We start from the raw sequence: 24505 nt of genomic DNA, 5'->3' as shown, positions 1-24505 counted from the left end.
GTTTTTTTGGGCATTTGTGGTATTAATCTGTTTGGGGGAATTCGGCAGTGAGGGGTATTTATCTATTTTTCTGAGCATTTGTCAAAGAAGGGTGTATTTATCTGCTGAGGGCATTTAATAGTGATGGAGGTATTAATCTGTTTGGGGGCATTCGGCAGTGGGGGGTATTTATATGTTTTTCTGGGCATTTGGCAGTGAGGGTGTATTTTCTGTTTGGGGGCATTTGGCAGTTATTGGCATATTTATCTGTTTTTCTGGGCATTTGGCAGTGAGGGGGTACTTATCTGTTCAGGGCATTTATTAGTGTTGGTAATATTTTCTGTTTTTTTGGGCATTTATTAGTGATGGTGATATTTTCTGTTTGCCAGCATTTGGCAGTGGGGGTATTTATCCGTTGAGGGCATTTATTAGTGATGGTGGTATTTATCTGGTTTTCTGGCATTTTTCAGTGAGTGGGGTGTTGATCTGTTTGGGGGCATTTCTCAGTGAGTGGGGTATTTATCTGTTTGTGGGAAACTAAGCAATGAGTTATTGATCTGTTTGGGGGCATTTGGCAGTGAGGGGGTAATATTAATTTTATTGAATCTATATTCTGAAAGTTTTCATAAAGTGTCATAAAGATGATTATAAAATGTAATAAAGCATGTTATAAGCTGTGATATAAAGTAATGTAACATGAACATGACGCTGATGACGATAACTCTCATGGAATTGTCCAGTGTATATTTATGACATGCTTATGTCAGGTTTAAGTCCATTCTGCTTTGATAATGCTCTCTCTCTCTCTCTCTCTCTTCTCTCTCTCTCACTCTCTTTTCTCTCTGACTCTCTCACTCTCTTTTCTCTCTGACTCTCTCTTTCTCTCTCTCTCTCTCTCTTCTCTCTCTCTCTCACTCTCTCACTCTCACTCTCTCTTTGTTCCTCTCTCACTTTCTTTTCTCTCTCTCTCTCTCTCTCTCTCTCTCTCTCTCTCTCTCTCTCTCTCTGTCTGTCTGTCTGTCTGTCTGTCTCTCTGTCTGCCTGCCTCTCTGTCTGGCTGCCTGCCTGTCTGTCTCTCTGTCTGTCTGTCTGGATGTTCCCTCACTACTCTGTTGCTATGCAGCCCTGCCATGGGCTCCGGCTGTGAGGTTCTAGTCTTAGATTTTTTGCCTCACATGTTCCACATCAACACACACACACACACACACACACACACACACACATGCACACACACACACACACACACACGCTTCAGGGATCGAGTTTCCTCAGCGTCACTCTGTGTGTGGCAGCACTTTCATCCATCCCTGGCCTGAATTCCTAAACCCTGAGACTCAATAATAGGTCCTCAAGCTTTAAGAAGGCTGACTACAATCTCTCCCTCTCTCTCTCTTTCTCTCTCTCTCTCTCTCTCTCTCTCTCTCTCTCTACCCTTTTCACTAGCTTCAGTGGTACGACCCGTTGCTCTTCGTGTCCCTCCCTACTGCAGTGGCTGAGTTGGTACAGCCCACCGGTAAAGCTGAGGCAGTGCTGTCATTGATTCAGTAGTAACACATCGAGCTGCTGAGAGGAGACGCTGAAGGAGAGAAAGAGAGAGAGTGAGAGAAAGATCAAGAGAGAGAGAGAAAGAAATCTGTCCTTATGATCCAAAGGAGTGCGAGCAGATCGAGCTGAAGAATCGAAGCAGGAAAGCAACTAGTCATCTGGTCAATCTTGCTGGCTTGCTCTAAACCGTTTTTATTTCTCCCTTCTCTCTCGTCGTCCCTGATATGACTCTTTTCAAGAGTGAACACTGCAGCCCACAGTGTGAGTATCGCTCGGCTCTCCTTTCCTTTCCTTTCCGTCTCGTCCTTGTCTCCTTTGTCACTTTTACGCCGCTGTGTGTTTGGGGGTCAGTAGACTGCTTGGAGAGGAGATGGAGGAGTTGGAGTTCCTGCTGTGTTCTGATGAGGACACTGATGGCTTTGTGAGAGATGTGTGTGTGTACTCAGGACAGATGTTTCACAAGGAAACAGACTTAAGTGCAGTGGTGATGGTTCCGTCTCCTGCTGTGTTTTAAACTGTTGGACTGTTAGCTGTGTGTGTGTGTGTGTGTTTATGTGTGTACTGTACACTGCACATTCAGACAGGTTCCCCACTCTTACAGAAGATGCTCTTCTGGTGACCCACGGTTCAAGCTTTTTAAATAAGATTCTGCTTTGAATTTAATCTACAAGACATGGGATTCCTTTTCATCTAGAACACCTTAAGAGGTTCCGAAGAACCCTCGAGGAGCCCTTCTCAGAGTCGGTCAAGGTCTCTGTGTGTGTGTGTGTGTGTGTGTGTTTCAAAATTGTACAAGATTTTTTTCTGAGGAAGTTTTAATCTCGAAACTTAAAGGGCTCTTTAGTTTGTACATCAGAAATGTATTATAGGGTTCTACATATACGGTAGAAAGTATTACAGAACATCAAGATAAAGATATGGTATGTTTTGAACCTTTGGGAAAAATCTCTGGTGTTTTCCTGTCAGAAAGGGTTCTAAGTAGGAAAGCTTAAACCATTAACTATCCCAAGAACCCATGACTAATTGTGCATTTTTCTAAAATGGATGTTCTGATATGAAGGAACGGAACTGAAAAATAAATGTAAAGTTAAACCATAAGAGATAGCTACTGAGAAACTACAGAGAGCTGTTCTCTACAACGGGTTTCCCATTCAGAAGTGGTTCTAGTGGTTCTCTGTAGATCCTCCAAAGGGCATCAATCCACCACTGCAGGATTATACGTTCTCAAAGAATCGCTTTTAAAGTGTTTTCCTATCAGAGAAGCTTCAAAGTCATACAAGAAGAACCCAAAGAACCTGTGAAGAACCTAGATTTCTTAGAATTCACGGTGTGAATATAAATATTATTCTTCTGATGTTGAGGAAACCAAAATGGATTTTAAAAAAATATGTTAAAAATGTGGCAGTACTGTTGCCTCACAGCAAGAAGGTCCTGGGTTGGAATCCCGGGTTCGAACAGGCAGGGGCCTTTCTGTGTGGAGTTTGCATGTTCTCCCTGTGCCTGCGTGGGTTTACTCCGGGTACTCCGGTTTCCTCACACAGTCCAAAAACATGAACATTAGTTTGATTGGTAATTCTAAATTGCCCCTGAATGTGTGTGTGGTTGTTTGTCTATATGTGGCCCTGTGATGGTCTGGTGACCTGTCCAGGGTGCTCCAGCAGATCCCCGTGACCCTAATTAGGAATAAAGTGATATAGACAATGGATGGATTGATGTTAAAAATGTCTCAACCCTTGAGGCTTTAATGCAGAAGCTAAAAACCAGAAGATTCCAGAAGAGAATTTTCTTCTTTCTTCTTTAGGAAATGAAGAAAATTTAACTCTCTGAAGAAGATGTGAAGAAGAACTATTTTTGTAAGAGTGCTCTATTTTTTGCAAAACAAGTGTGTACGTTCTTGGAAATCGATCGAATGACAAGTTCAAACAAGCGAGGACGACGCTTCATTCGATTTCACAAGAACGAGGAGAAAATAAAAAAAATACCCTAAATCTGTTCCAGCGTGTAAATAAGCATAAACATGTGATTAGAAAGAGCGAGAGAAAGGAATTAGTGACAGTCACAGGATTAGTCCTACTCACTGCTCCCAGCTCTGGAGTCTGTTTGGTTTTTTATTTATTTATTTATTGTTTAATAAAAATTGTTCACGTTACATATTTCTAGAAAATTCTCCACCTTCCACTCACTATATTTTCAAACATTCCTGTACTGTAGAGTTATATTTGCCGCAGTGGATCATGACCATAGATTTTAGTCTTGAAGTTTGACATTAATAACCACATAGCCTCAAACTAAACGAAGTAAGAAGCACTTGACTTGCGTTATCGAATACGATCCAATACATTTTTAGCGTAACCAGTCAAGCAGCTCGTTTTAGGCTTTCATTTTTTCAACTGTGAACATTTGAGGTAATATCATTAATAGGCTTCAGCAAAATACAACCACGATCTCAAAAATATGCAAAGAAGACCTGAAACTAGTCTGAAAATATTTGCTTTTGTCAGAGAAAACAAAGAGGCTTGAGGATGAATATGCAGGTGACCTTTATTTACAGTTCATAGAGATGAATCCAAAATGTTAGGCTTCATTATCTCCACTCTTTTTGTTTGAATAAAAAGATAAATACATAATAAATAAAGGAAAGCACACATATTTCTTACTTTTCTCAGCCTTTGCATGAGAACTTTTTCACACAGATTTCAGATGTAAATCATCCACTCCATTATCCACCCCTCCCCACCCCCTTTTGTCCGAATCATTAATATATTTTACAATGGAAATGGTTCTGTACATTTCAGGCACAAAATCTGATTCAGATTTAAAGTATCCCAATCTGGCAACCTCTGCTCTTGACTGTCTGTCCATTGCTCTTCCTCTGAGACATGGAGGGATGACAGCTTTATTTAAAATAAATAAATAAACAAATTACTAAATAATAATAATAATAATAATAATAATAATAATAATAATAATGAACAGATAGATAGATAGATAGATAGATAGATAGATAGATAGATAGATAGATAGATAGATAGATAGATAGATAAATAAATAAATAAGGACATATATTTCTGACTTTTCTTAGCCTTTGCTTGAGAATTTTTTGCACACAGATTTCAGACGTATGGAAATCACTCTCTTTATGATCCCCACCTTTTTTTCCCCAAATCATGAATGGATTTTACAATAGAAATGGCTCTGTACATTTCAGACACAAAATCTGATTTAGATTATTATTATTAAAAACAAGAGTGTTTTTAAACCAAACCAATCTGGCAACCCTGCTATTAACTGTATTTGCATTGCACTCCTTCCCTGAGCGTGTTGCAGCTTGACCAAAATTGTGTTTTTTTTTGGTGAATGTTGCTCTATTTTTGCAGTAATAACTCTAATGGGCCAATGAGAGGGATTTAAATGGATGGAATTATGAATGAGGGATTTATATGAATGCTATATTTGTTGAATAGTTGAAAAAAATGAAAAAGATGACTATTTAGCTTAAAAAATGTTTCTTCATTAATGTAATCTATCTGCTCCTACATACATTTTGTCTTTATTACAACCAATTAGCAATTAGCTAGATTAGCATTCAGCTAGCTTGTATGGATATTGTTAGCTAACATTTGACAGATCAGGAACAAAGCTGCTGTCATTATCCATAGCTAACATTCTCCCATGTAAACCGCTTCCCCGATGAAAGAGACACATCAGAGTGTGATTTGAAATCCAGACAGGCGTCTTGTTCTTCTGCGAATCACTTTTACTTTCATCGTCGTGTCAATTTAAGAGGTTCGACTTTTCTCCCTCGGCTTCTGTAATGTTGTAGCACGAAGCTCGTGCGCTACGTCAGCCGTCTTTCAGAAGGGGTAATGATCTCCACGCTGATACACCGGAGAAGTTTCAAGCTGACTGTCTTAGAGATGTCACGCTGTCTCATCCTCATCATCCCTCTTTTTATCTTCTTTATCCAGCCTGGGATAAAGAGTGGAGGAGCGAATGAGATGAGACAGCCGCTGTTACAGGAAGTGTGTGGTGTCTGAAAAGATATCTGAGGGAGAGAGAGAGAGAGAGAGAGAGAGGGAGACAGAAAGAGAGAGAGAGAGAGAGAGAGAGAGGCAGACAGACAGACAAAGACAGAGAAAGATAGTCAGAGAGAGAGAGACAGAGAGAGGGAGAAAGAAAGAGAGAGACAGACAAAGAGAGAGACAAAGAGAGAGAGAGACGGGCAGAGAGACAGAGTAAGACTGACAGAGTGAGACTGGCAAAGTGAGACAGACAGAGAGACAGAGTGAGACAGACAGAGAGAGAGTGAAACAAAGAGACAGAGTGAGACAGACAAAGACAGAGTGAGACAGACTGAGAGACAGAGTGAGACCCACAGAAAGACAGAATAAAATAGACAGAGATACACAGTGAGACAGACAGAAAGACAGACAGAGACAAAGTGAGACAGAGTAAAAGGAAAGACAGATCAGTGACTATGTGCTGATGCGGTCAGCGCTCAGTCACATGTGCTGATGGAAGGCTCTGGACGTGAAGTCCGGTGGGATTTCCTCTCAGTAACCGGCCCGAATTCTGGCATCAGCTGATTACTTTCCAATCTGCTTGATTATTTATGCCTGTCATTGATCATTAATTCATGGACACTGTCTGCTGCGTCTGCTTCCTCTGTACCTGACTGAGTGACGTGACCACACCGTTTCCTCTCGGTATGTGGCCTAAAGTGACAGAAGATGAAAATAATGCAGCGATGGAGAAAAAGGAAAAGCATGTACCATTATGTAAGAAATAAAACACACTGATATTGTCATGCTGTTGAAGGAAAATAATCAACAACAGGGTCATGTGATGAAGCAGAGTCACAGTCATCACCTTGAGTTTAATATATGACTTACTTTACAGCATTTCACCAGTGATCACACTTCATATCATTTGTTAAAGAGTAACATCATATGTTTTATCCACTTATTGTTAAACATCCACAATGCATTAACGTTTATTTAAAGACAACCACATGGTCAAACCCTAATACCTAATCCCAAATCCAAACCCTAATCTCAGCCCCGACCCTAAACCCAACCCCAAAACCTAATCCTAACCCCAAACTTTAATCACAATCCCACCCCAATCCTAACCCCAAACCCTAATCTCAGCCCTGATGCTAACCCCAAACCAAAACCTAATTCTAACCCTAACCCTAATTACAACCCCACCCCTAATCCTAACCCCAAACCCGAATCCCCAATCTCAACCTCAATCGCAAACCTTAATCTCAACCCTAAACTGAAACTCTAATCATAACCCCAAACCCTAATCTTAACCCCAAACTCTAAACCTTAATCCCAACATTAACCCCTCCCCAAAACCTAATCCTAACTCCAATCTCAACCCTAATCATAATCCCACCCCTAATCCTAACCCCAAACCCAAACTCTAATCATATCCCCACCCCTAATCCTAACCTCAAACCCTAATCTCAACTTCAAACTCAAACCTTAATCTTAACTCTAAACCCCAACCATAATATCAAGCCTAAACCCAATCTCTAAACTCTAAACCTTAATCCTGACCCCAAAACCTAATTCTAACCCCAACCTTAATCCCTAATCAAAATCCACAATTAATCCTAACCCTAAACCCAAACTCTAATCATAACCCCAAACCTTAATCTTAACCCCAAACCCATTTCTTTCCAGATGTTTGTTTTAGATCTGATTTAATGAACCACAGCATGCACATGTTTTCTAACAGATGGTCACATTGTGTAAACGCCAAAGATCCTATTTTTGTTGTTGTTGTTGTTGTTGTTGTTGTTGTTAGATTTCACATGATGTCAAAGTAGCATGTTTACCTCACACCTCCGTGGTTTGGGGGTTTCCTCCCTGTCTCCAAAGACAGATGTGGCTGGCTGATTGACATCTGGATGGAGATTTTCTCCATAATGAAAAAAAAGAGATGTGCTATATTCAGCTCCAGTGCAGAAGTGATTGTATTAATGGGAGAAAATCCAGGAAACTGTCCATCTGTAAATGATGCATGAATTGTGCTTAAAAGAACAGGAGAGTCCTGAAAAATGTAAGTTCTGTGATGCAACAAGGCAGTAATCCAAAATCCAGCGTGTTCCACACTGTTATGTAAATATGTAGAAATACGGCTCTCAAGCACACAGATTTGTTTGATTTTCATAAATCAGATTTTTATTTATTTATTTTTATTTTATTTTATTCATTTTTATAAATCTGATTTTTATTTCTTTTATAGTTGTATTTATTTTTATAAATCTAATTTTAATTTTTTAATTTTATTTCTTTTTATAAATCTGATTTTTATTTCTTTTTATATTTGTATTTATTTTTATAAATCTAATTCTAATTTTTTTTATTCTTATTAATTTTAATAAATCTGATTTTTATTTATTTATATTTTTATTTATTTCTAGAACCTTAAAGCTCAAACATAACATGAGCTATCCAGAAGAGTCTGAAGAAAAATGCGTAGAAGCCGTAATGCACAGTTCTTCTTCTCCTTCCTCTTCTTTTTTTTCATCTTCATCTTCTTCAGCTTCTTTTTATTCTTCATCAGATCTTCTTCTTTTTCATTTTCTTCTTTTTCATCATCTTCTTCCTCTTCTTCTTCTTCCTCTTCTTCATCAGCCTCTTCTTTTTCTTCTTCCTCTTGTTCTTTATCATCATCTTCTTCTTCTTCTTCTCTTTTTCTTTTCATTAATCTTCTTCTTCTGCGTTTTCATCATCATCATCTTCTTCTTCTTCTTTTTCATTTTTTTTCTTTTTCTTCTTTTTTTCTTCTTTTTCTTTATCAGCTTTTTTCTTCTTTTTCTTTTCATCTTCTTTTTTTCATCGCCATGTTCTTTTTGTTCTTCTTCTTCATCTTCTTCTTCCTCTCTATCATCAAAATCATCATCATCATCATCATCTTCTTCTTTTTCATTTTCTTCTTCTTATTCATCATTGTTTTTTTCCTTTTCTTCATCATCTTTTTCTTCTTCCTTTTCCTTTTCTTTCTCTTTTTCTTCATCAGCTTCTTCTTCCTCTTCTTTTCCCTCTTCTTCATCATCAGCTTTTTCTTCTTCTTCTTCTTCTTTTTCCTCTTATTCATCGTCTTCTTTATCATCAGCTTTTCCTTCTTCATCCTTTTCTTCTTCTTCTTCTTCTTCTTCTTCATCATCACCTTCTTCATCGACTTGTTCTCCTTCTTCTTCTTCATCATCATCATCATCATCATCATCTTTTCTCTTCTTCTTCTTCTTCTTTTTCATCATCATGTTTTTCTTCGTGTTCTTCTTTTTCAAGGTTGTGGGTTCTTGTGATAGTTCAGGGTGTTCCTCTGCATGAAGAGACTCTGAACCCTCCCAGTTAGGATCCTGTTCCTCCATAAAGATAAACCGAAGAGCATGTTTCTGGAGAAAACTACACTTTCACTCCCTGTTAAAGTTCACAGGTGAAGTAAGAGTCCAGGTGTCCCAGGGGACCTTGTTATGATTTATTCCTGGATTTATTTACCAAGCAAAGCAGCGTCAGCCAAAATGAATCCAATCTAAACCCCGATTAGTGAAAATGCATCGCTTTTGCAATCTCCCAGATGCCTGAACTGTGGGTTTGAGTGTGAGATTTAATCACAGATGAGGATAAACAGGGTTTGCAGGTGGTGTGATTAGTAATGAGGCCTGCTGAGGATTTGGGCTGTAATCTAATATCACCTCTGGGTTTGTATGACCTCCATTTACATCCTCTGTCCTCACTGACCTGGGTGTGATAATGTATGCATATTTATAATGCTCTACTGACCTGCACATGATGCTGGACATCACTGTCATAGAAATATTTATTTCACTGAAATCAACCATCACTTTTAATCACTAATAGAGAATTAAAGCGTTTAGATTAGACATGTCTCCTTACAGTGTCCTAAAGAAAGCCTAGAATCCGAACTCACTAAAGATCCAGCTTCACTAAAGATACTGCATAAGTATTTACCCCCCCCCTTGAATTTTTTTTATATATTGTACTGTTCATGCTTATAATATCGCATCAGGTGGAAAATTGTTTACAAATAATAACAGAAAATAAAACATAACAATGAATATTCATAGAATTATTCATTTATTCATAGATTTAAAATATTTAAAAGTTATTATTTATCCCTAACATTTATTCTTAATAAGCACACCTGAGGTGACTGGGGTGAGGATGGGGTGGGTCAGTTCTTTGTAAGCCGCTATACAGTTTACATACGCTTCGTATTGGGAATATTGGTCATTTTTTTGGGAGGCTGGAACGGACTAATCACGTCTTTGCCGGAGTTCTCCAGGCATGCAGTTTAATATTTGTTGGAATAATCACATGCATGGGATCATGACTGCTGTTAATAATGACCTGAGTAAGCAGCACCCGGTGAAGTGCAGCCTGAACTGACCCTGAAGTGGACTCGCATATTATTTTGGCCTCAGGTTTAAAAGCTGCCCTCTTTATATCCGTCACTCTCATGCAGGTCTCACACACACACACACACACAGAACTGTTATACAACACAGATACAGGCCAGGAGCTTCAGGTAATGCTCACATCAAACATCAGAATGAAGAAAAGTTGATCTTTTAGTCAGTGACTGTGGCTTGGATGTTGTTGCCAGACAGGCTGTTATGAGTTTTTCAGAAACTGTTAATCTCCTGGGATTTTCACACACAAGAGTAGATGTTTACACTTCGAATGATGTGCAAAAACAACAAAAAAAACAGCCAGTGAGGATGAGCTGGAGCTGTTTTTAGATGGGAGAGAAAAATGGCTAGACAGACTGACTCCAACAATCACTCTTTACAGCCGTGTTGAACAGAAGAGCAACTCGCGGCATGAAAAACTATGAGGCTGACCTCCTACGACTGGACAAGACCGCATCGGGTTACATTAAGAAACATTAGAAATTACATTTCTCAGGCCACGCCCACACCTGAGCCTTTGTAATGATTTTTACTAACACAGGGAAGCTGAAGCATCTCGGGAAAGTCTCGGGTTGTCTTCTAAATCTGACTAAATCTCTATACTCGTCTATATACAGAAATAATAACGCTAATCAATGGGAAATCTAGTTAAACAAGCAAGCTGAGATATCTATATACATATACGGACGCAAGAATCCCAGCTCCTTCTTTCCAGGCTTTATTTTTCTTCATAATGCCTCTATACACATTTAATGAGAGGCTGTATATGACAGGATAAGATTAAGACGAGGCCACGGGTATAAGTTATTATTATAATGAGAACTTTTTTTACTGGTACAAAAATAACGTCGTGAGCAGGGAACTGAAGAAACGTTGGCCTTACATGCGCCAGAGGATCGCTCTGTGGAATCATTCGAGCCAATCAACTGGATTTCTGGCTTTACAGCGTCAGAGCTAATTGGAAAAAAAGTCGCTTCGAAGCGTCTTCACGGCTCTGTGCTGTGGAAGTATGTGGGGAAATAATGTAGTGGAAATGTTGCGGATGATCTCTAGCAGGCTGTAAAATGTGTCATTCAGCCCTGTAGCGTTATATTTCGATGGCTCTACATTCCTTCTCGGCTTGCCCATGCTCACCAAAAAGCCGTGAAACTCTCACGCTTTAAAAGTCAGCAGTTTATCTGCAGATGACAAGCTTATAAACCTGAGGTCTGTTAAGTCTGTTCATGGATCAGCTTCGACAAATCAGGATTGCTTTAAACCTGACACTTCCTAAAACAGACAGAGGTAGGATAGGATAATGATAATTATATATATATATATATAATCCTTACAGCTGTCCACAATTAAGTATTTGGTCTGATCTGTCATCCGCACTTCCTCCTTCAAGCCATTTCGAAATGTTTACGGTTAATGTAAGTCTCATTATGTGGAGATTTCAATAAAGGTTTGTTCGCAAAAACAACTGAAAATAATAATGCTAATGTAATTAAACTTTTAAAAGAAAAAGAATCCCCCCCCACGTAAATCTTCACACCTCCTGAAACGGAAAATAGATTAATTTCCACCGTAATTCTGTCCTCTAGTGTATATTAAAAGCTTTTCGGCTGTTTATTTCCATCAGAGTCTAGCTGAAAGGCATGCCGGTTTGCCTTATTTTCATGGCGATCACAGCGGGAAAGCTAATTGCATTGTGTTGTGTCGTGTTCGCTGCATATGAGCAAATTGCTCGCTCGAGGCAGTACACGCTGTTTTGTGTGATTGCGGGGGTCCTGAAGTCTTTTTGCAGTGTAATGGCTTTATCGTGCTGTGGATTAACAGTGCCAGCTCGACACAGTCCCCCCCGTGCGAAGCGCCTTTGTTAGCAGCGCTGACCTGTGGGGCTTTAATATACGCTGCCTTTGCTTCGCCTTTTAAGCAGCAAGGAAAAATAAGCTCCAATGGGTTTACTCAGTTTGATTGAGCTAGAACTTTTATTCTTTATTATTATTATTATTATTATTATTATTATTTTTTGTTTTTAGAAGGTAGAAAAAACTCAAAGCACCTTCGTGTCCATGGGTCAGTGTGTGAATGATAGCTTTCGGGATTATTTAGTGCAAAAAAATAAAGCTTAAAATTGCAGGTTTAAGTGTTAACTCACCTGGTGTGGAAAAAGGGGCGGAGCTAGAACTGTTGCATGATCGAATGGTCCTCAGGATGGAAGAGATTTTATTATTATTATTATTATTATTATTATTTGTTTTACGCTTTTTAGAAGGTACAAAAACCTCAAAACACCATCATAGGTGTGTGCCTGTGTGTGATTGATAGTTTTATGGATTATTTTCTGCAAAAAAATAAAGCGTAAAATTGCAGGTTTAAGTGTTAACAAGTGTTTAGTGTTTATGCATTAGTTCACCTGGTGTGAAAAAAGGGGGCGGAGCTAGAATTTTTACATAATCAAATCGTCCTCAGGATGGAAGAGTTTTCTTGGTAAAAAGCCTGAGGATGGTGGTAGGCTCTAAGTCGTTGACCGGAAGCTGCCACTGTTGGGCCCTTGAGCAAGGCCCCCAACCCACCCTGCTCCAAAGGGGCTGTAATCATGGATGACCCTGTGCTCTGACCCCAACCCCCAAGGATGGGATATGCGAAGAAAGAATTTCACTGTGCAGTAATATATGTGACAAATAAAGACAACTTAACTTAAGCCTGAGGAAAAACTCCCTAAGATGATATGAGATAGAAACCTTGAGAGGAACCAGGCTCAGAAGGGAACCTCATCCTCGTTTAGGTGACAGAATAAAGAGAGATTAAGAGAGAGAATAAACGACCCATGGCTATAACGTAAAGACAAGCTTTAGTTTTGTACTAAATGATGATCCACAATATTAAACGTCACATAAATGAATAACTTAATGTCTTGTTCTTTAACACAAATTGTTATTAGTGGGAAATGATCATATAAGGGGAATAAAACACTTCAGGGAGAGCAGTTTTAGGGTAACAATCAACATCTGTTTGGTAAGACTATTGCTATTTTTGTGCCCAGTGTAAAAAAAAAGCGGGGCGGGGCTAGAATGCTCAGGCAATCAGATCATTTTTGCGATGGAAAAGTTTGCGTTTTCTGGGTTCTTAGTAACAAGCTAAGTTTTTTAATCATCTTCCAGAACAGCTATAATTTAAGTACAAGATTACTGAGGTAAATAATCAACATCTTTTTCTCCTAGCTGTTCATTAGAACCCGTGTTCTATTTTTCTCAGGATCTGCTAGCGTTTATTTTAGCAGCGAGTTTGTGTTTTGGCCGTCTCAGCAGCCATGTTGGTACTGAGAGGAGAAAATGAGCACTGGTGTTAACCCTGTCTGCTGCTGATCAGCCTTAAGAAGCAGATCATGTCCCTGTGGCAGATGGAGGCTAATTAGGCATACAGCACTTGATGTGTACGCCAGAATGAATGCAGGGTCAGGGGATAGGGCAGGCAGGACCCTAGCTTTGCTTCTGCCCTCTCTACAAACTCGAGCAGTTCAGTCGAGTGTCTGGCACGGAGCTGTCGCATAAAGAGTGCATGATGGACCTGAGTGTGGAACCGTTTCCTCCTCCAAATCAAATTAAATCCAAATAGAAATTTCCTGAGCGAACGTGATTCATTAATCTTGATTAATCGCTAGTTCTAGGGTTGTGGTTCTCAGGGTTTTCTGTTCATAAAACAGTTCAGATAGAACCTTCTAGAAGGACAAAAATAAAGAATAGAAAAGCCTTAGAAGAACCATTATGGTTCCCCAAGGAACCTTTCAATAAATGTTCCCTAACAGAACTCATTTATTTCTAAAGAAAATTTTTACACCATAAAGAACCTTCCAGTAAATGGTCCTTAATAGAACTTTCTTAGCACCATGAAGAACATTTTTATAGTTTATAAAACCTTTTTACATTTCTTTTGCGCAAAGGAAATGTTCCATGGATGTTGGATGTTGAGGTTTCTTCACAAAAGCATGAAGACAAAGAACCATTTAATAAACTTTTAATTTAAAAGTGTACAACTATTACCCACACGAAGAACCTTTGAGGAACCCTTTTGTTTGTTCCTCTGGAGGAATCTGTTCATACAGTTGTTCTTCTACTAAGTTCCAGGTAGAACCTGTTGTATTTGGAGAAAGTCATCTTTCCATCTTTTGGTCATCTTTCCATCATTCCTTCAAAATCAGTTTTTCTTGTGAGATCCTTCAGTTCTTTTTAGGGTACTCTTGACATTTCTTGAGTACCTTTAGAACCCTTTGTTTTGTCCAGCTGGGTGTTAGTACTTCAGAAAATGTTCCTAAACCTCTTTAGAGAAATAAACCAAGACATCTTATAAGAACCAGTTCCTCCAGGGTTCCTCTAGAGGTTTGGTTCCTTTCATTTAAAACATTTAAAAAATCATTGTAGAAGCTTTACTGAAACTTTTACACATTTAATCTCAAGAACATCTGAGGAACCTAAATGGTTCTAAATGGGTTCTAAATGGGCTCAAAGAACCCTTCTTTCTAAGAGTTCCTGTATGGAAACCCTAAACATTCCTTTAAAGAATAAATCTCCCTCTTAGAAGTATAACCTCTTCTGATAGCTAGCACCATATACCATCTAGAAACCTTTTAAAGTATTTTTGAGCTTTTCAGTTCAGAAATGTTTTCAAATTGTAATAAACCTTTTTAGAAAGGTATATCAATCACTGTGCTCCTCTTCAGGTTCCTCTTTCAGGAATGGGTCCATAAATTCTTCCATAAAATATTTTAATAGACCTTAAAATAAACAGCAAGTGAACTTTTCCCCACTGCTGTAGGAACATGAGGCTTGGTCTTGATAGGTGCTTAGCTTTCAGAGAAGGTTCTAGTTAAATCCTTTATGAGAAGTTAGAACTATTATACGTTGACTGGAACCCTGAGGAGCTCAGAAAAGGTTCTAAGCAGAACCTGTTCAGAAAATCAGCATTTTTTAGGAAGGTTTTCTATAAATGTGAACATGGACAATGTGAATCATTTTCATGCACAGCAGAATGAATAGTCTCTAGTCAAATAAAATGGCATTTGGCGAGCATGTCCTGCTGATCTGTGTGTGTGTGTGTGTGTGTTTCGAGAACCCACACTGTGCCTTTTCCCCGCCAGCGTGTGTAAATTGCGGTGCTGATGGCATGCCACACTAACCAGCCGCTCAGTCTTGCTGTATAACGTGGCCCAAATGAATCAATCTCTCCATGTCATGGAACAAAGCCCTAAAATTGGATGTCTCTTGTTTCTGGATGTTTACTTAGATGAATTTTGACAAGCCGGGTTCTGCAGCGAAGGACGTGGTGTGCAGTGTGAGAGTGTGAGCCTCTTTTATCATGCTTAAAACAAACAGCTGTACATTTGGCCTGACTTCTGAAGCATCCGCAGTCTCTCTCGTGCTCTAAAAGCCTGGAGAGAGTTGAGAGGTGACCTCTGCTTTTGGAGTGGACGCTGTCGGGGGTTATTGGTCCTGCCTGACAGCTTCTTGTTGTTTTCCCACAGACATGAGCATGACCGGAGAGCTGAAATCAAGCCGCTCGAAGACAGGAGGAGTCAAGAGGCCGAGCAGTGCCGTGTACGGGTGAGTGTAAAGCGCCTCCGGCTCTTTTCTTTTCACCACACAGACCTGCTTCAGCACTACAAGAGCTCAGTGATGGTGCATGAACTTTTAAAAACTTTTGACTCCGCCAATCCAAACACACCGACACAGTTTTTATCACAGGATAAAAAAACGATGCCTTACATTATTTTATTGTTGTGGTTTTTTTGGGTTGAAAAACACTTCAGATTCCTGTTTCAGACCGCAGTACATTACTATTTCTTCAATTAGTTCACGTTGAGGAACCTTTTGAGGAACCTTTTTGCTCTCTTTGTTTTCTTTTTGGTTTTCTTTTATTAGAACCTTTTCAGAAGCCATATCCTTTAACAAACCTCTTTTCTACCATTCCTTTTTATGGACCCAGCAACAGATAGTTTCCCTTTCAGAGAACCTTCCGCTTGAGAAACGCTTGGGTTTACTTTCGAGAAATTCTTGTAAGTGACCCAAAGAACCTTTAAGAAATGTTTTGGTTTTTTCCTTGGAGAACTGCTTTAGGTTAGTCCATTGTGTTACCTTCAGATTAGAACCTGTTTAGAAACTGTCAAGAACTTTTATGAGAACTCTTTCCTAAGAGTTCATACAAATTTTCGCCTCAGGAACTCGCCTCCAGCTATCGGCTACGTTCCTGTGATGTGGACTCTTAATCTACACCCAAAGAAAGACTCCTTCTTAAATGGTTCATTGTTTTTAGGGTATGTGGTTCTGTGAAGGGGCAGCATGGTGACTTAGTGGTTAGCACTGTTGCCTCACAGCAAGAAAGTCCTGGGTTTCGAATCCTGGGTTCGAACAGGCAGGGGCCTTTCTGTGTGGAGTTTGCATGTTCTCCCCGTGTCTGTGTGGGTTCACTCCGGGTACTCCGGTTTCCTCACACAGTCCAAAAACATGTACATTAGGCTGATTGGTGATTCTAAATTGTCCACAGGTGTGTGTGGTTGTTTGTCTATATGTGTGGCCCTGTGATGGACTGGTGACCTGTCCAGGGTGTACCCCTGCCTTTTGCCCAGTGTGTGCTGGGATAGGCTCCAGCAGATCCCCGTGACCCTAATTAGGAATAAAGCGGGTATAGACAATGGATGGATGGATGGTTCTGTGAAGACATTGCACAAAAGGTTCTTTAGACTGTAAAAATGTCCTTTATGGCACTATGTCAAAAAGGGTTTTAACCGTGTACTAAAAGGTTCCTTAAGGAACCGAAAATCGGTTCTTCTATGGTATCAGAGAGAAAACCCCTTATCAATTCCTCCTGGAACCTTTATTATTAAGAGTGTTTACTGAAAGGTTCCTTATAGGGAGCCAAAATGGCTCTTTTATGGTATCACAGTGACTGTAAAGAACTTTTATTAGCTTTCTGTAGAGCAACAGTTCATCTCCTTGTCAGGAGTGAAGCGGGAACCCTTGAGGAACCTCGAGGTTTATTTTAAAGGGATGTTTCCGAAAAACTGTTCCGAAAGAACCTTTAAGAAACTTTTTTTTCCTCACAAATGTAAATTAGTTCTTTTTTTTCTTTTTTTTTTACACCTAAACCTCTAGAGAAATAAAATCATTAACTAATAAACATTTGAAGAAGCAGTTCCTCTAGAGGTTTGGTCCAGAGAAACCCTTTTTTCTAAAAAATCATTTAAGAACTGTTTTTTTGTCTGTGGAAACATTTAGCTGGTCTTTCTATGAGTTAGGTCCCATGTAGAACAAAAAACCCTTAGATTTTTCTTAGAGCTCCTGAATGGAAACCTTAAAAAATGATTTAAAGAAAAAATATCCCTCTTAGAACTATAACCTCTTTTGAAAGCTAGAACCATACACCATTTAGAAAGCTTTTGAGGTATTTCTGACCTTTATTTTATTTTATTTGTTCATTAATGTGATTTTTTCAGACCCGGGTTATTTTCATATGTGGCTCTAGATCAGATCATTCCAACACGTGGTGATTAGGTTGTGAGGTCGAATCCCAGTTGTGCCAAGCTGCCACTTCTGGACCATTGAGCCAGGCCCTTAACCCCGCACAGTTGTATAAAAGTGTGATAAATTATAAGTCACTCTGGATCAGGGTATCTGCCAAATGCCAGAAATGTAAATGAAAGTTGGTCATTCTTTGAGATATTTAATACATTAAAATATGAACTGAAGGCTTTATTATCGCCACACATACATTACAGCACAGTGGAATTCTGTTCTTCGCATTTCCCAGCTGAGGAAGTTGGGGTCAGAGCAGAGGGGCAGCTATGATACAGTCCCCCTGGAGCAGAGAGGGTTAAGGGCCTTGCTCAATTACCCAACAGTGGAGCTTGAACCCTGATCCACTGCTCAACAACCCAGAGCTTTTGCCACTTGAGCCACCACTGCCCCCAAATATGCAGTCCTTTTTTTATTCTGAAGGATGAAGTTAAAAACTCGTGCTCAATCTGAACACCTGTGACATAAAGCCATGTTTGCATGTTCTCCCCGTGCCTCCGGGTACTCTGGTTTCCTCCCACAGTCCAAAAGCATGTACATTAGGTTGATTGGTAATTCTAAATTGCCCATTGTGTGTGTGGTTGTCTGTCTATATGTGTGTGGGCCTGTGATGGACTGGCAACCTGTCCAGGGTGTGCTGGGATAGGCTCCAGCAGATCCCCGTGACCCTAATTAGGAATAAAGTGGGTATAGAAAATGGATGGATGGTTTGTGTTGGAGATATGAAGTGTGACAACCAACCCCCGCTCTCCCATACTCCAGTATTTCCCAGCTTGTTGCATGTTCATTTCAGCTGCTGGGATTTGTTCCATACGGCACCTGAGGGTACGTCTGGACATGGCTGTTCCCGAGATTGGAGTTTTGATCAGAAAACTACTGCTTTTGGTTTGCGTCCAAATCTCTCTCTCTCAAACTCATGCCACATCTCCTGGGGACGCTGACTGATATGATATCCTGATGTCTCATAACTCCCCAGGACTTTTATCTTGGCAGCAGAGTTTCTTTCATTAATGAGTTCGTTCTTCGTTCCTCTACTGGCAACCAGTGCATACTGGCACTCAGTGTGGTGGTGGTGGTGTTTAATCTGGCCTTCACTGCTTTTATTCTCTCTCAAGACATGACATAGCAGCATGAGTGTAGAAAGGATGTGGAAAAAATTCTGCCTGAAACCTGAACCAGATCATCTATTTATTTATTTATTTATTTTTTGAGATTCAGTGCACCATAATTGATGCACCATTCAGAGTTGCATCATAAAATAGATTTCTATTTCGCTCTGGAGCATTGTTTGGATTTGACGCTTTTATTGCAAGCTGGTAAAATGTGTTCTAAACCCGCCACCGCTCCTCTCCTTCTTCAGAGGTCAATAACGACTTTTCCAGCACTTCTGTGACACGGAGGAGAGAGAGAGAGAAAAAAAGAGCAGAGATGAACAATAAAACAGTGCTGGAATCAAAAATAAAAAAAAACAGGAGGAAATGACATTCAGTTGAGGAAAATAACAGAGATTTGCTTTTCTAAAATAAAAGAAGATTAGACAAAAATGATCGTCTGGGAATAACTAGAATTGTGTGAATGCATAGAGAATATAGATGTGTGTGTGTGTGTGTGTGTGTGTGGCCTGTGATGGACCAGGATAAAGCATATATTGAATAGCAGCTGTGGGCTGATATTCTGGTTCTGGTGGTGGTTCTGTGAAGAATGATCTATTTTCTTTTCATTTAGCTCAGTGTGCTGCCTTTTCTGTTTTCTTTTCCTTTTCTTTTTCTTTTTGTCTTTTCTCTTTCTCCTTCAGCTTATTTCATGAAAAAGTGGGAAAATCATTTACAAAAATATATTTCTTGTGCCCTTTTCAGATTGGATTAGTTTTACATGTGGAGCTGGAGAACTGTTGTTCTTACTGGAGTATTACTGGAGTGTTACTTTAGCATCTCGTCCTGTCTGAATCAATCCCATCGTTTTGGGATGTGTTTTTTGGGAATATATATATATATATATTAAACAAAAGCAGGTATTGTTCCTGAGTCATTTTTAAAATAAATTTTTAAGAATTATTTTCTATTAAATTTATTAATTTAATAAATTAATAATTAATAATAATAAATTAATTATTAAATTTTTTAGGTATTTTTTTAAAGAAATTTTAAAGATTTTTTTAGGTGTCTTTAAAAGAAATAATAAAAAACGTTTTTAAAGGCATTTTTAAAGAAATTTTAAGAATTTTCAAGGATTTTTTAAAAAAGAAATTGTAAAGAATATTTTAGGCATTTTTAAAATTAATTTAAATAAACTTTTTAGGCATTTTTAAAAGACATTTTGCAAGATTTCTTAGGCATTTTAAAGAAAATCTTTAGGAATTTCTTAGGCATTTTTTAAAGACTTTTATGGGATGTTTTAGGGATTTTTTCAAAGAAATCTTTAAGAGTTTTTTTTAGGTATCTTTAAAAGAAGTTTTAAGAATCTTTTAGGCATTTTTAAAGATTTTATTTGGAATTTTTAGAGCTTTTTAAAAAGAAACCTTTAATTATTTTTTAAAAGAAATTGTAAATTTTAAGAATTTTTAGGCATATTTTAAAGAAATTTTAAGAATTTTCTAGCTATTTTAAAAGCTTTTTTAAATCATTAAAGTCCTAGCAAATATATAGCATACATATTGTATATTTTAGGGTCATGTGACCTACTAATAATGAAATTCAACCTGTACTACATGCACACTGCAATAAAGCGGAAATCTTTTTGTATTAAGGTGTTGGAGGTTTTAGCATGACTCTGATTTATATAGATGGATTAATTGAACATAATTATTACAGACAGCATTATATATAGGAATTGTCTTCTTATATACAGTGTGTGTGTGTGTGTGTGAACGAGGGCCACAAGCACAGCCAGAGGTGCTAATACTTTTGAAATTTCTCCGATGGTTTGGCCTGTCTCGTAGAGACTGGGATTTAGAGGAGTGGAGGAATAAATGAGAGAACAGAAGAAGATTGGATTTACGTCCTGGAGGACTCGGACTGTCTCGCCACACACCACACTGTTTCTGTGATAAATGACACCAGGCTTTTCCTCTGTCCTGTCTTTATCTATTACACACCGTAACATCCGGCTCGGCTCTGCGCTCTTATTTAGCGCTGCCATCTCCGCTGCACTCGGCTTTATATCTGTTTTTGCTGGAATCGATTGTGCTCCGTTACACAACTGACTTCACACTATTATAATCAGTCATGTATCGACACGCGGCTGGTCAAAAAAGAAAGAAAGGAATAAATACAGCAAATGTACTTCACTGTGTAGCAGGTTATGTAGTGCTCTGTGATGAAAATTTTAAAATATCTTCAGTCTCTACAGAGTAATGTACTACAGGATGGTCCAGGTAATGTACTACATAATGGTCCAGGTAATGTACTACATGATGGTCCAGGTAATGTACTACATAATGGTCTAGATAATGTACTACAGGGTGGTCTAGGTAATGTACTACATGATGGTCCAGGTAATGTACTACATAATGGTCTAGATAATGTACTACAGGGTGGTCTAGGTAATGTACTACAGGGTGGTCTAGGTAATGTACTACATGATGGTCCAGGTAATGTACTACATAATGGTCTAGATAATGTACTACAGGGTGGTCTAGATAATGTACTACAGGGTGGTCTAGATAATGTACTACAGGGTGGTCTAGGTAATGTACTACAGGGTGGTCTAGATAATGTACTACAGGGTGGTCTAGATAATGTACTACAGGGTGGTCTAGGTAATGTACTACAGGGTGGTCTAGATAATGTACTACAGGGTGGTCCAGGTAATGTACTACATGATGGTCTAGGTAATGTACTACAGGGTGGTCTAGGTAATGTACTACAGGGTGGTCTAGGTAATGTACTACAGGGTGGTCTAGGTAATGTACTACAGGATGGTCTAGGTAATGTACTACATGATGGTCTAGGTAATGTACTACAGGGTGGTCTAGGTAATGTACTACAGGGTGGTCTAGGTAATGTACTACAGGGTGGTCTAGGTAATGTACTACATGGTGGTCTAGGTAATGTACTACAGGATGTTATATTTTTAAACCTGTTAAATTTTCAATTTATATCAAAGTGTAAATATTTCACAAACACACATTAAAGACAGACAGACAGACAGACAGACAGATAGATAGATAGATAGATAGATAGATAGATAGATTGATTACTGGTTTCATTTCAGTCAGTATAAACAGTGGATCAAACAAACACACTCTATTTGTTCATTTATTAAATATAAAGGTTGAATAAAATGTCATTAGCTCTTTATAACTCTTGTTAGCATGACAATGAGCTGAAAATTAGCTGACTCATACTCTGCTTCAAGTCAATTCTGCCTCAGCATCTCTTTTGACAGAGAAGGTCACGGTCATTGTATTACTGTACTTAAATCTGTTTTATTTTAAATGACCAGTTCTTTAACTTTATCTGTTCTTCCACCTTCATTCAAACGTTTGACTTTTACACTTCTCAAAAAGAAAAAATCGCTAGTTTCTTTTCACTAACTTTTTCAATCATCGCTACCTTCTCTGAGGACCATTTCCTCATCAGACAGCTTCACGGAGTCGATCTGAACGCATCTGCTGCTACGTGAACGTTGTGTTTAGCGCAGGAGATTGTACTGCAAAAGCTAGCCATTAGCATTCAGCTAGTTTGTAATCTTAAATGCTAGCTAACATTTGTGAGAATAAACAAAAACATCTATGCTAATTCTCCTTAGCTAATAGTTCTACTTTGGTTCTGTGCCACTGATTTAGGTGCTAAAATCAGTGTGTGTGAATGAAATAACAACAGTGAATGATTCCTGTGCTTTTATTCTTAACTTTATCTTTCACCAGAGGATTTATTTACGTGAGAAGCTGCATGTAGGCATGTTCACGTAGACGTATCAGTTCCCAGAGTGGGTTAAAGTGACACTGCCAGCTATTCTGTCACAAAAGAGACCCAGGTGTTTGGTACAGATGTTCTCTCAGGCCTTAATGCACAATACACACACACACACACACACTTATTAATGTGGAAAAGATGTGATTATTCAGTGATTATGAGCAATATCCGGTGGAGTGTGTATCGGTGCAGTGAAGTGTGTTTTGTTTCATTGTGCCTATGATTTTCCTGAATTTGGTTTGATTGGACGTCATACAGGAATGTCGACAGGAATGTCTTAAACTTTCTTTTTTGCTCAAATGTGGGAATGTAGTACAATATGTTTATAACAGTGTAATAGAAAAATGTAGCACTGTTTAGTTCGCTAACTCCACTGATTCTGGTGCAGCTCTTCACCTAAGATACAAGGTCAACGGTTCTAGCTTCTCCAGCTCACTGAGAGTAGTGGTAGCTCTGGGTTGTTGATCCAATGTTCAGGGTTCAAGCCCCTGCACCACCAAGCTGTTGGGAAATTGATCATTGACCTGAACCTACTCTGCTCCATGGGCACTGTATCATAGCTGCCCCTGTGTTCTGACCCCAACTTCCTCAGCCACTATATGTGTATAAATGCATATGTGGCTATAATAAAGGCTTCTTTTTCATAATAAAGGTTCTTCTCTGCGTGTCTTGGTTCTTAGGTGTAAATAGATGCACAGACAGGACCGAAATATCTACTCAGGCTTGTGGAGACAAATCCCTGACTCGTCTGAGACACAGGTGTTGTTAAAGTTAAACTATCCTCCATCGTCTCTTACTGTGACTCGCACCTTCACACGCAGCTCCTCCAGATATACGGCTTGTGCTGCAGTACCAACATCCCAGTGAATTTTTTGCAGACAGACAAATAGAGAGACAGACAGAAAATAGTGAGACACAGTAAATAGTGTATAGTGTATAGTAAATAGTGTGTAGTGTATAGTGTGTAGTGTATAGTCAATAGTGAATAGTGTATAGTAAATAGTGTATAGTGTGTAGTGTATAGTGTGTATTGTATAGTCAATAGTGAATAGTGAATAGTGTATAGTAAATAGTGTATAGTGAATAGTGTGTAGTGTATAGTGTGTAGTGTATAGTGTGTAGTGTATAGTGTGTATTGTATAGTCAATAGTGAATAGTGAATAGTGTATAGTAAATAGTGTATAGTGAATAGTGTGTAGTGTATAGTGTGTAGTGTATAGTGTGTAGTGTATAGTCAATAGTGTATATTGAATAGTGTATAGTGAGTGTTGTATAGTGTGTAGTGACTAGTGTGTAGTGAATAGTGTATAGTGTGTAGTAAATAGTGTATAGTGAGTAGTGTATAGTGTGTAGTAAATAGTGAATAGTGTATAGTGTATACTGAGTAGTGTATAGTAAGTAGTGTATAGTGTGTATTGAATAGTGTATAGTGTGTAGTAAATAGTGTATAGTGTATAGTGTGTAGTAAATAGTGTATAGTGTGTACTGAGTAGTGTATAGTGAATAGTGTGTAGTAAATAGTGTATAGTGAATAGTGTATAGTGTATACTGAGTAGTGTATAGTGAATAGTGTGTAGTAAAGAGTGTATAGTGAATAGTGTATAGTGTGTAGTGAATAGTGTATAGTGTGTAGTAAATAGTGTATAGTGTATAGTGTGTAGTAAATAGTGTATAGTGTGTACTGAGTAGTGTATAGTGAATAGTGTGTAGTAAATAGTGTATAGTGTGTAGTAAATAGTGTATAGTGAATAGTGTATAGTGTATACTGAGTAGTGTATAGTGAATAGTGTGTAGTAAAGAGTGTATAGTGAATAGTGTATAGTGTGTAGTGAATAGTGTATATTGTGTAGTAAATAGTGTATAGTGTATACTGAGTAGTGTATAGTGTATAATGAGTAGTGTATAGTGTGTAGTAAATAGTGTATAGTTAATAGTGTATAGTGTGTAGTAAATAGTGTATAGTATATAGTGAGTAGTGTATAGTGTGTAGTGAATAGTGTATAGTGAATAATGTGTAGTAAATAGTGTATAGTGTATACTGAGTAGTGTATAGTGAATAGTGT

At 38.5% G+C, this 24505-nt stretch overlaps 1 protein-coding gene across 2 annotated transcripts in view; it reads left to right on the top strand.

Moving 5' to 3' along the window:
• The first annotated feature begins 1513 nt into the window (after positions 1 to 1513).
• Positions 1514 to 24505, top strand: part of LOC131351938 (RNA-binding Raly-like protein) — an 80672-nt gene continuing 57680 nt past the window's right edge. For both annotated transcript variants that reach the window (XR_009204454.1, XM_058387686.1), the window contains exons 1-2: positions 1514 to 1785; positions 15480 to 15558. Coding sequence is in view for 1 of the 2 variants with exons in the window: in XM_058387686.1 (XP_058243669.1) it covers positions 1749 to 1785; positions 15480 to 15558 (116 nt within the window). In the remaining variant the exon portion in view is untranslated. The remainder of the gene's footprint in view (positions 1786 to 15479; positions 15559 to 24505) is intronic.

This window comes from Hemibagrus wyckioides, linkage group LG04 (genome assembly GCF_019097595.1).
Source record: "Hemibagrus wyckioides isolate EC202008001 linkage group LG04, SWU_Hwy_1.0, whole genome shotgun sequence".
NCBI lineage: Eukaryota > Metazoa > Chordata > Actinopteri > Siluriformes > Bagridae > Hemibagrus > Hemibagrus wyckioides.
This window is presented reverse-complemented; position numbering and strand designations above follow the sequence as displayed.